This window comes from Cryptomeria japonica, chromosome 10 (genome assembly GCF_030272615.1).
Source record: "Cryptomeria japonica chromosome 10, Sugi_1.0, whole genome shotgun sequence".
Classification (NCBI taxonomy): domain Eukaryota; kingdom Viridiplantae; phylum Streptophyta; class Pinopsida; order Cupressales; family Cupressaceae; genus Cryptomeria; species Cryptomeria japonica.
Genome location: NC_081414.1, coordinates 158,405,713 through 158,418,319, shown reverse-complemented (window position 1 = coordinate 158,418,319; position 12,607 = coordinate 158,405,713). Strand labels below are relative to the sequence as shown.

Sequence of the window (12,607 nt, the reverse complement as noted above, 5' to 3'; positions counted from 1 at the left end):
CATTTCTACCACAGCTGGGTGTCTACCACTGCTCAAGGCTAGTAACATCAGGTCAGTCGAAGGGCTGACGGAAACCTCCACCTGTGGTGTACTCTTCGAAGCGGTGGCGGGAACCCCTACCTGTGGTGCACTCGACGATGCGGTGGCGGGAACCCGTACCTGTGGTGCACTCGATAATGCGGTGCGTTGCACATTGGTGAGGATGGCAGTCCTCAATTGTGGCATAGAGTCTAGAAGGTCTTTTACCTTTATCGGCACCTCTATCTGCAAGATTTGCCCAATGATGTTATTTTCTGCTTCCGTACGGAATGATGTACTCGCCACCTCGTTGTCCCGTCGTTCGGTCGTCATCTCACGTTCAATATTGGCCTTTGCCTCCCGTAATCTCTCCTTCTCCGTACGGGGGTCGGGATAAGTGTCTTTTTTCGTCTGGGCGTGGGTGATCACCAGTACTTCTTTCTCACCAGTCTTCTCAACCTTCTCAATGTTGAGGAGATTAACCCCTGCCTGCGAGAAATTTGCATCCTCATGGTCGCCAGGCCCACACCAATGGCAGAGGTGCTGAGGGGTGGCTTCCTTCGTGCAATCACGGGCGAAGTGCCCCCACTGATTACAGGCCCTACATTGGATAATTGGTCGGCCCTTGGCGTCATACTGGATACGGCTTCCGTTATTGGTATTGTTGCTATTCCTTCCGCCGCCGTGTCTGTTGTCCCGGTATCCTCCAGATGATGCCATTGTGTTAGTATGTTGGCCGGTACCCGCTGGTGCGGATGTCGTGGCCTGCTCCGTGAACATCACCTGGTTCATTTGCGTACCTCGGGTTTTCATGTTGTATGGGCACTCCCTGGTGGAGTGTCCCATCACTTGGCAAATCTCACAGAATGCCTTCTTTTGGCAAGTACCCTTTGTGTGCCCTTCCTCTTTGCACTCAGTGCACCATATGTCCCCTTCATTCCGACCAATGCTTCTCATTATTTTGAATTCCTTTCTCATTCGCTCCATGTCTTTCTAGAGTGCTTGCACCTGTTTGCCAGCCTCGTCGTCGCTGCTACTTTCTTGTGAAGAGTCATCGTCCTCGGATGAGGATTTATTACTTTTCTTCTTCTTTGATGTTTTGTGTTCGCTCTCCAGGTCCATCGCCCTATTATAAGCGTCGTCATATGACGTCGGGGGTACAATTTTCATCTTCCTCCGTAGGGAGGATTTCAACCCTTCAATGAACCATCATTTCTTCAATCCATCTGCGGGTTGGCTTTCCATTTTACCCAAGAGTTCTTTCAGCCTCCGACTGTATGCCCGTACTGTCTCCTTGGTACCTTGTTTGGTACTGTATATCTCCGTTACAATTTCATTGTCATCACGGAGCAACCGAAACTCCCCCGTGAATTCCTTCTGTAGATTGGCCCACGTGGCCACTTTTTGCTTGTCCACATCGGAGTACCAATCTATGGCAACTCCTCGTAACGTAGCTGGGAACTGCTGTACCCAGTCATCCTGGTCTATTACTCCGTTGGCAGACCAAATGGTTTCACATGTACGGCAGTGCCGTAAAGGGTCTTCCTTGCCCTCCCCTGTGAACTTTGGCAATTTTTGTTTACTCGCCATCCCACCACTGGGTCTCGCTCCTCTAATTCCTTGTGTGCTTGTACCTGGCGATCCTCCGCCTCCTGCAACTGAACCTCCACTCGTGGGTCCTCCGAAAAAAGTTGCTGACACCGAACCAAACAAATTGCCTCCCGTACGGTACCCTTGTGCTCCCTCGGCACCTTCGGTCATACCGTCACCTTCCGGTGTCTCCCTCCGGTTGGTTGTCTCCCTCCGGTTGTCCTCTGAAATGGAAAAATTCTTTAGCAAGTCTCTGGTAGCGTCGATCAGGTTTAGACTTAGCCTTGTTTGTTCCACCAACTCTTCGCAGCTTCTTACCCTATGGTGGTATTCTGGCGAACTGTAGAGTTCTCCTTCGGCACCCTCCGTGACTCCTTCTGGCAGCCCTACAACAGTGTAGACAGTGTAGTTCTCTCCATCTATCTCTGCCTCCGCAACCTCCGTGACACCTCTTGGGTTCCCTTCGGGCAACCCCTCGGCCGGTCGTCCCTCGGCAAGCTGCCTTAGCCTACGCCTTCGTTCTATCTGCTGTCTAAGATTCAACGCGGTTTGTGCCACTTCCCATTCGTCACTCTGTATAAGGTTCAATTTCCTCCTGGCCTGGCGCCATCTTGTTCCGTTTCTTGTCGGCTGTTCTCTTCGTAGCGTTGTAGGATTTGTTGTCATCGCTCTTCCTGGGCAATCTCCTCCAGGCGGGCTTGTTGTGCCAGCGATGCCTGTGCAAGCAACCGGGGGAGGTGGTTCATCAACCGGTTTACTACCGGGCTAACCTCCAGCGCTGTCCACATGGCACTCGGTGGGATTTCTGCCTCCGCCGCCTCTCGTCGGACGTATGTCTGAATGGCTACCTGGAGCAAAATTGAAAATTCTCGCGTTGCCGTGTCTTCTCCTGTGTAAAGTTTTGTCCACGCGTCGTTGGCCTCCGGGTTTACTTCACCAACGGGTAGGCCCATTGTGTCTGTGCGCCATCTGTGTCTTCCGTTCCCGAGTTCGTCTAGGCAACGGTGCCAAATGTTTGCCCTCTCGGGTAAACGGTTAAATGCAGAAAGTAAATGCACAGAACATAATGGAAATATATTAAATAACTAGCCTCTGTATTAATTCCACAGTCCATGTACAATAAGTGCTTATAACATTACATCTAACATGACTAACCTCATTCTACTTTGAAGAAAAGGTACACAATATATAATACCCGAAGGGGTACGACACAACTGTCGCGACTCCAACTACCTACCCGTCGGCTAACTAACTGACCGCTGTAACTCATTATTACCGACGACAACATAAACATAATATAACAACATAACATAATGATTATTCCCGGCAACAGGGGTAAGGTTAGCAGTCCTGTATCCTTGCCAAAGATATTTTCTTACAAATGCAGTAGCCTTTTTGACCTCATATCTATTGCGAGATTTTACATTGTGTTTTTACTTGATTTGAGATGGATAAAAATTTCGGAATATCTTTGATTGTTTTACACTATAATTCTCAGCAGTTTTCATATCCATAACATGATAGCATGCATGATGACCTTTTCGATTCAACACTAAAAAATATTGGTGTTAAGAATGTCTAAACATGATTTTTGAATTAACTTTTAGGTAGAGTGAGAGTGCAGTGCCATGGCCTTCTGTAGAAGACATGAATGAAATCTTTGATTTGGGCATGATTTATGTTTTAGTCAAGCTATTAGTTTGTTGAAAATTTGTAACCCTGTTGTCTTACTTTGATTTGTTTGTTTATCTGATGACACAATCATATAGCCAGGGGCAATTTATGTATCCCAAACATTGCAGTTTAAGGCTCCTGTTTGCATTGAGGACAAACTACTTGCTGAAGTTCAGGCATTAGAACTGAGGGAACATAGAAAAAAATACAGGTCTGTCACGCTCTATTACCTCTATGCATTTAAATTTATATGGATCAAGATATTAGCTCTGATATTCAACTTTGTAATGCTCTTGTAAAGCAAAGAAATTAGTTAAGTATGTTAAGATTTGCCAATTTAAGAGTTAATAAGATTGTGGCTTTGTTTTCCAGAGTGAGGTTTGCAACCAAATGCTTTATAAAGGAAGGGATGCTTCTTGTCCTTGATGGTGAAGCTGTAGCTCTGTTGCCAAATTTAGATTATGCAGGGTGAGATGGACTTTCACACCAAAATTTGAATCTCAAATGTATTTTCTGATCCATTAACTAAGCAAAGGACCTCCAGATGTAGTAGGCTATGACAGGCTGGTGATTGGGTCTAGAGATGTTAACACATTATGTAATTTAGAGGAGAATATCATTGTACTTGTCTTCATCTCATTGCAGTTATATACACGATTAATTATTCCATTTAATTTATTCCAGGTTTTACACAATGAGTTCAGGTAATACTTATATCTATTTTCTGATTCTTACTAGCGGACTTTTTTGTTTTTCCCTATATGCTAGGATGGTCACAAGCTGAACAAACCTGCAAATTTTACACACTGTGATACTACTCTGTTATAAACTTTATCTGATAATTATGCCGAAGGCGTCTCTTATATGAGATGCACCGGCTGACTTTATAAATCAATGGTCTATAATGTATCTGGCAAGTTGCAAGACCATCACAAAGATCGTGACTGTCGGATTTTGGATGGGTTGAAAGTACTGCAGCAGTTTTGTACACTGAGCGTTATAAGTATCGTGGTCCGTCGTCACCATTCTCCATGTAACGCGTGTCTTGTTTTAACGACTTTCCTGCTTCACCGTTTATTCTTATTGTCACGTCACAGTCTTCATGCAAACAGATGGGTATAATAATTATCGGGGTACCACTTCTCACGTGTTACCATGTAAGGAAATGGTACCACGTGAGAAGTGGTGCCCTGAAATTTAGTTTTCATAGTTTATATCATATTTTACATGTTAATATCTAATGCATTTAACTTTTCATAGTTTTTGAAAATGTAAAATTTTATTTTGAGTTTTAAAAATTATTATTATTTTTTTTTTTCTGTTAAACTTTATCTATTAATTTTTACTGTTTTTTAAGCTTATAATATTAAAATGATAAAGATAATATATTAATAATTAATTATATATTTAAAAAATTGATAATAAATTATATGTTTTCTTAAATTTTATTTTTTACTTATTTTAATAATTATTGTATCATACTTATATTATATTACAAATATAATATTATATTAAACATATTTTTTTAATATAATATGAATTAAATTAACATAAAAAAAATTCTTATTAGCAATAATAAATATTTTACATTCTATCTAGTATATATAATCATTTATAAATTATATTTATTTGATCGTGAAGAGAATATTCATAAGAAAGAACGCTCTGCTCTTGTCAGAGGTTTCATGAAGACTCTTCAAATGATCCCATATTTCCTTCGCAGTTTTGTCGAACGGTACCTGAGGTAGTTGCTCATTGGTAACAGAGAGTTTGCTGAACATGACAGCTTCTCGGTTGCGCTCATCCCATTTGTCCTGATCTTTTCCGACAGTGTCTGTACGTTGAGACGTGCCTAGGACAACTGCATCAAGACGTCGGTACTCAAAAATGGGTGAGAGGATGGCTTAAGGGGTTCTAAGAGGATGGCTTAAGGGGAGAAACAAGAGACTTCACTCAAAGTACATGTCATGAGATAAAATTAATTTCTATATTTAATTGGGGGATGATTTTAGGGTAGGTAAGAGAATTCCTTAAGGGGAACTAAGAAGATGGCTCGAGGGGAGAAATAAGAGCCTCCGGTAAAGGGATGTGTCATTTGATAAAATTAGTTTTTATATTTGTAATGTTGGGAACAAGAGTTTGTATGTGCCATGTGATAAAACAAAGAAATGTGTTGAGAATAGGATTTTGCCTAGGGCAAACCCCAATTTTGGAATTAACCCTTGAAATTAAATTAGAATGTTAAATATTATAGCTCAGATCTATTGTAGCTAATCAAAGGTTGATGATGCAATTCTCTTTGAATGTGATCACAAGTGTTGATGCAATAAAATTTTATTGTATTTATAGTAATCAATAATAGATATTATTTAAATTCTATTTAATATTATATAACAATTATTAAATTAGTACAATACTATTTTGTATTTATTTACTTATCAATGGTAATAAAGTTATATGTTAAACTGAATTAAGGCAAGTACAAATATAAGGAAAATAATGGCATATAGTGCAATTGAAGACTCTCAAAGACGAGAAACAAGTATAAACAAGAGAAATGATAATGAAGCAAAAATAGATTAGTTGCAACAAAGTCAAACTAATAAATATTCTATGAACATCATACATATTCAATGAAAAATGACACCTATGCAAATTCTAAGTAGCTTCCTCCCTTGCCACTCTCTCTACAAAATTCCTCAGAACGTATTTTGTCTTAAGAAGTATACATGGACAAGGGCACTAAAGGACTGTGCATGTGTGACAATAAAATAAAATAAGGTTATGCACGTCAACTAAAAATAATTCAATATTTTGTTAAAATTGTTAACATTGGTTCAAAGATTATTTTGTCTCATTTCTTTTTTTAGGTTTTTATATGTAAGGGATAAAAATATATATTTCGTATTTTTAATTTTTCAATTTATATATCATTTGTAACCATAAAGTTGTATTTTATTTGTTTTTTGGTATTTATATTAATTTGTATTTAGAGTTTGTTATCCATATTTTATTATATCCTATTTTTATCTAAAATGATTCACACGTCTACATCATTTGATATCTTGGATTAGGCCACTTAATGCCCTCTTCATTACAAATTTGAGTCGTAAGTTCTAAACTTTAAATTTAGTGACTACAAACATATATTTATAGGCATTTTACTCTATATATTTCCTCCTCCTCCTCCTCCTCCTCTCTCTCTCTCTCTCTCTCTCCCTCCCTCACATTCCTCACTCCCTCCCTATCCCCTATCTATCTCTCTATCTTTATATATCTCTCCCTTTGTCTTCCCATATATCTTTACCTTTGTCTTTTTTTCTTGACATATATCTTTGCCTCTCCCTTTTTCTCTTTCCCTCGACCTATCTCCATCTATTTCTCTTTGTGAATCTCTCTCTCTCTAGAAATGTCTCTCCATATCCATCCATCTCTCTCTCTATCCCTCTCCCTCTCCTCTTTGTAGACATCTATATCTATATCTCTTTTCCTCTCTATCTATATATCTCCATATTTCTTCTTTTATCTCTCATTCTATGTGTATCTCATTATCTCTCAATCTCTCTCTACCCCAATATCTCTCTCTACCTTTCCTAATTTAGAGGCTTTGTTTTAATCACGTTTGGATCACTAGCACTCTCTCCATATCTCTCTCACTCTCCCTCTCTCTCTCTCACTCACACACTCCCTATTTCTCCCTCCTTGTTTCTAGATCTGTATATCTCTATCACTCACATATACACACTCACTCCTTGTTTCTTCTTTATTGTCTCTATCTATCCCTCACTGTCTCTATTACTTATCTACATCATCTCCTTTATCTCTCACTCTTACCCCCTCTATAGATATCTTCCCATCTCTCTCCCCCTCTTTATCTATATGTCCCTTTATCACTTCCTATGTATTTATATATCTTTCCATCTCGCCCACTCTCTCTCTCTACTTCTCTTTGCCTCTTTATCCATCTCTTTGTCTCTCTTCCTCTTCCCCTCCATATCTCCTTAGATTTAATATGTTCATCACTCTATCTCATCATCTATATATCTCCATCTCTCCCTCTCCATCCTCTATATCTCCATCTCTCCTTCTCCATCTCCCTACCACTATATTTATCTCTCCATCTAACCCTCTCTATCTCTCTATCTATTTCTCACCCTCTTCCTCCATCCCTCCATCTTCATCTCTCCCTCTATTTTTCCCTTTCCCCCTCTATCTCTAGACATGTCTCCCACTATTTACCAATTCATCTCTCTCCCTCTCTCCCCCTCTTTCTAAACCTCTATATCTATATCTGTGATGTCCCGTCAAATTAATACTTATTAGTATTAATTATGAAATAAATTTAACTTTTCTTATTTTATATTAGTTCTCATATTGACTAATTTATTATAAAAATAGTTAAGTGTTTTTCCAATAAAGCTTAATTAAAGCTAACTATTCATTGTTGATTAATTTTGTTATTACGAGAAGTTGGGTTCCTATGGGATTTTCCTATGGGAATCTCATCTTTAAATAAGGTTTCGCACAGATGGAGAGGGTATGTCTGATAAATAAAGATCTGGAAGTGAAGGTTGGATATCGACTTGATATCAACGTTTGTGAATTAATCCTTTCGCCAGCCATTTTGGCCTATTGGAATTAAAATGGTGAGACAAGGAGAAATGTGTTAGTGACAACAAAGGTGGTAAATATTGGCTGCAACAAAACACAAGTTTATTCTTCTTCAGGCTCTTACAAATAACGAACATCGTATCCACGCGGGTGTATGTGTGCGGACATTTTGTAAGTATCGGTGGAGGCTGCGAGTTGGTACAGCCTGGGAAGTGCTATCACGGCGGGAGTCGCAGATTACAAATCCATGCTGTGACGGGATTGATCATCATGCGTTACCTCATCTGTGTTGTATCGGGCTGTTCAACGCACAATCCAAATGTTATGCCGGGCCGAGGGTGTTGCCTTCGCGAAATGTAGATTCTGTCCTGAGACGGGAGTGGTTTTTCCAACGCACAGTATATGAGCTATGCCGTGGCGGAAGTAATAACCTGACACAAAGAGAGCATCTCTACCATCGTGGTTACGGGGGTCATAGCAGAAACAGTTACTGTTTGCGGAAGGATTTACAGTGATCATCGCGTGGCTGGAGCTTGTCACGTTACTCAGAGACCATATGCAGACATTTCCGGAGGAGTTTAACAGCAAAGTTTGATACTAATACTCAGCGAATTTACAGGTGCATCATGAAGTACATAACCCCATAATCCAATTTAATTGAATGTATATAATGACTGTTTAATCAATGCTATGAAGGTTAATTTGGGACTGCACGGTTTGCAATAATGAAACTCATAGGCATTACCATGATTATCTAAAATTATTTTGTTGCATAACCTGGAATAAAAAAAAGAAAAACATTGTACGTTACCAATTTCTAGTAAGGAATCTTACAATATCTCTTCACTCCTTTATCTCCATCTCTCCATATTTCTTGTAATCTGTCCCCTATTTCTATCTTGTTATATTTTCATCTCTCTACCTCTCTCTATATATTGTGTCCTATATCTTTATTTTCTATCTTTCCCTCTCTATTCCCTTATCTATATATTTGTCTCTTCCATCTTTATCTATTCCTCTCCCCTATCTCTTTATCCCCTATCTTTATCTACTTCTTCATCTATATCTCCATCTCCATCTCCTTCTCAATATGCACAGAATGGACAAAAAAATAAAAAATATTATTGACCTTCCACACATTTTCGGCATACCCATTGCACACAAAGGTGCAATTGCTAGTTGTACATATGTTACCAAATCAACATCATTTGATTTACGGTACAATAGTCTGGAAATTTGAGTTTGAAGTCAGTTAAAGTTGATGCAACTTATGATACAGCTTGAATGTTTTAAGGGTACACAAACTCATCAATTTGGCACCTTTTTTCAATACATCCTTTAATTTCCTCACCATTATGATGCTATGAGGCACATTGAGACAATCATAATCTAAGATTCACTAAGTGTCCCTTTTGGTGAGAAGAGAGAAAATCATTCAAGGGTGGATATGACATTGCAAGGTGGGTAGTTTGTCTGGGACAGATGCTTTCTAAAGAGTAATGGAAGTGGTGTGCATATATCCTCTTGACCTTCAGGTTTAAGAGGTTGAGGGAATTTATGCTCTTGATTGATGAAAAAGACTGAGATTCTTTCCAAATAAGGGGAGGCACTTAATGACGAAGGATGTTGAGGTTATCCTTTAATAGGAAGTGACATGCATGTGAATTTCATCATTTCATTGATGCATATAGTTCTACTGATCAGGTGCCTCGAGGACTTTTCTATGCCAAGTTGGGAGAAAGACACATGAGAATAAGGGGTTCAACTTTCAAGCCTCTAGAAGAGTAGCACAAAACCAATGGCAATTCTTGGTCTAATATATTGGTGAAATTGATTTCTAGGGCACCAAGTGCATAAATGACCTATGCTATAATCTATGTTGCTCACTTGCAAAGGCTGATCCGATTCCCAAGGTGCACTAGAGGACAATCTTGCAATTAGCTAGTAATGAAATAGGATCATAGAGTGTATTAAGGAAATATATATGCAAACCAAAATACACTCGGATGCAGAAGGCTTATGACAAGAATGCCACTTCTATATAAGAATGAATATGATGAATTTATTATGCCTCTTCTACTGTACAGAATGCACAAAGTAGGTATTTATGCAAGTAAGCCATTAGCTAGGCTACACAGTTAAATATTTAAAAGTTTCACACATGTATGGTGCATCGACTATATGGATGGGGTGATGATAGACGTCAAACTTGTATGGTAGGGATATATGGTCCAATTTTTGCCATGCATTAGATACAAATGATTCCAGTTGAATGATCATGTTTTCTGACATAAAGGCTACTAGGTGATGCAAATGAATTGTAGCATGTGTATGCTCCACATGGCATGCACGCATGGTTTGACTGGACATTGACATAGCCATGTGTAAGGCCACAAGATGCACATAAAGCAATTTTGTGTGATGGTGAGTGAGCACTGTATGAGGATGTACAAGGACAATGTCATGCATGGGTGTGAGTATTGTGTTATGCGTGTTGAGTGAAGCTAGGTGTGTAGATGGTGCTATTGAAGAGGATGCGTGACACTGTGCTCTTATAACTGTCTTGTCTGGAGCATTGGTCTCCATTGCATCAATATAATATGAGAAAAATGCACCTGTTGTTTTTGATCTTTTATGATTTAAGAGAGTTGATGAGCATTGTGGCAAGTAAAGTGGTAGTGGTGTCAACGTTGTCCCTTGTTGTTGGTTGAGAATCCATTAAGTCTGATTCCAAAGGCTATTAGATGGTTATACTTATGGGCTCTAGTAGAGGGGGAAAGGATGGCTTAAAGACTTCATGCTGAATATTTTGTGTAGGCCCAAATATTGTGGGAGGTTGAGAAGGACAGTGTTCACACTAATTATCAAGATGAATCACTATCTGTGGAGTTCACTTTGTGTAGACATAGAAGATTGCATGGAAGTTGTGAAAGAGATGGAGAAGATGCTCACTTTGTCCTTACTGAAGAACAATCTGTTGGTGTTGCTGATGTTATTAGAGTGTTAGGAGAAGTTGACAGTTGCCTCTGATAAGCAAATCAGTTTCAGTTTGGAGAACATCTATTTCAAAGGAAGAAGGCTTGAGAAAGATAGAGTATAAAAGGTTCTTCAGGCCCTAAGGAGCCTAAAAGGGTTCTATAGGTTTGTATAGCCATTGACAGGTTGGTGTGATGTTATGAAAAGCCTAGTGAATACTCAGCGAGGTGCAGGTCTATAGAAGGTCAAGTGTAAAGTTTGGAGACGGATATATATTGTGTTTGGGCATGAAGGGATGAATAAGACTTTAAGGAGAAGTATTCTACGCATTTGCTTGATTGTTGACCTTGTGACAGTCTTCAGTATAAAGAGGGAGATTGTGACTCTTGCATTTCTCTCCATACCATTGTAGTGGCTATGAAGGAGTTTCCAAGGGAAGAGTTTCTCTATATCTAAAGTAGTGGAAGCAATAATGCTGCCTGCTGTCATGATTGCATTTGTTCCTTTTTCTTTCAGATTATTCTTTTATTTGCTTGAGTGAAGGGATAAAGAAAAACGAGTATTAACAAATAATGGTGGTTGTTGGCAAGATAAGAAGTCAAAGATAGCCTTCAAGCATACTTTTAGTGCAAGGGTCTGGAGTGAAGGGATAGAGAAAAACGAGTAATAACAAATAATGGTGGTTGTTGGCAAGATAAGAAGGCAAATATAGCCTTCAAGCATAGTTTTAGTGCAAGGGTCTGTGGATGTCCTTTGGTTCAAAGTGTGTAGTTTAAAGGAATGCTGTCAACAATTATGAAGATGTTGATGAGTGCAAAGATAAGAAGGCTTGCTAATGCTCAGAATCTAGTTGCAAAAACATATGGGAAAGTTATGGATGTATCTGTAAGGGTGACCTCCTGTATATCAGAGACCAAACAAAAAAAATATAACAATCTTCATGTGCAAAGACAGAGTCTTATGACATGACAAAGGGCAGAGTATGACAAGGCAATGTACAGTCTTAGAAGGACAATGCACAGTTTACAGTCATGAGCCAATCTATCAAGGACAAGAGTGGAATCTTGAATGTGCAGGTATGACAAGTAAATTTGTGGACAATGACAACCCAAAAACACAGTCAAATAACTGGATAATTATGTTTTTAAGAGCCCGAGATTCATGAAGAGTCACAATGATAGTCATAGTTATAGGATAGTCATGATGAAGACTTAGTGAACAAAGGTTATCCATGAAATTCATACGTATAACCCATTTCATGGCATCGTGGCTTTAGGAACACATGACAGTCATAGGGGTCATGCTAAGAAGTCAAAGACAGTCATATGGGAAAGAGCAGTCAATGATGATATGTAAAGAAATGCTATAGTATAATCCATTATGATAACCATGGGAGTCGAATAGCAAAGAATGGCCTAAGGTCCCATGTTCACTTTCTTGGAGACCACATGCTTACAAATGATAGTAGACAGGTCAATATGTAGCAAGAATAATCATGCTCTTACCAAATGGATATGAAAACATAGAGAATCAATGACACAGTCATGAAGGCAGGGTACATTATTGCGTATGAAAGTTACATGGTAAAACAATAGACAGTGCCATAGAACATCAACGTCAACAGTCACGAAGCAGGGCACTGTAGATGATAATGGCAATCCTCAAGCACAGAGCAGTTACTATTCTAGATCAAATGCCAAGGTAAGGTAATAATAAGGAACATCATGATAGAGGATAG

General features: G+C 39.1%; 1 protein-coding gene and 1 long non-coding RNA gene across 2 annotated transcripts in view; one reads left to right on the top strand and one right to left on the bottom strand.

Annotated features, from left to right (window-relative positions):
- Positions 1-3,960, top strand: part of LOC131057715 (3-hydroxyacyl-[acyl-carrier-protein] dehydratase, mitochondrial) — a 54,466-nt gene extending 50,506 nt beyond the window's left edge. The window contains exons 2-3 of the mRNA XM_057991879.2: positions 3,378-3,493; positions 3,655-3,960. Of these exons, the coding sequence (XP_057847862.1) occupies positions 3,378-3,493; positions 3,655-3,754 (216 nt within the window). The 3' untranslated portion in view covers positions 3,755-3,960. The remainder of the gene's footprint in view (positions 1-3,377; positions 3,494-3,654) is intronic.
- The window catches only part of LOC131859616 (uncharacterized), a 76,593-nt gene that overhangs the window by 47,019 nt on the left and 16,967 nt on the right, over positions 1-12,607 (bottom strand). The gene's annotated exons all lie outside the window — the stretch shown is intronic.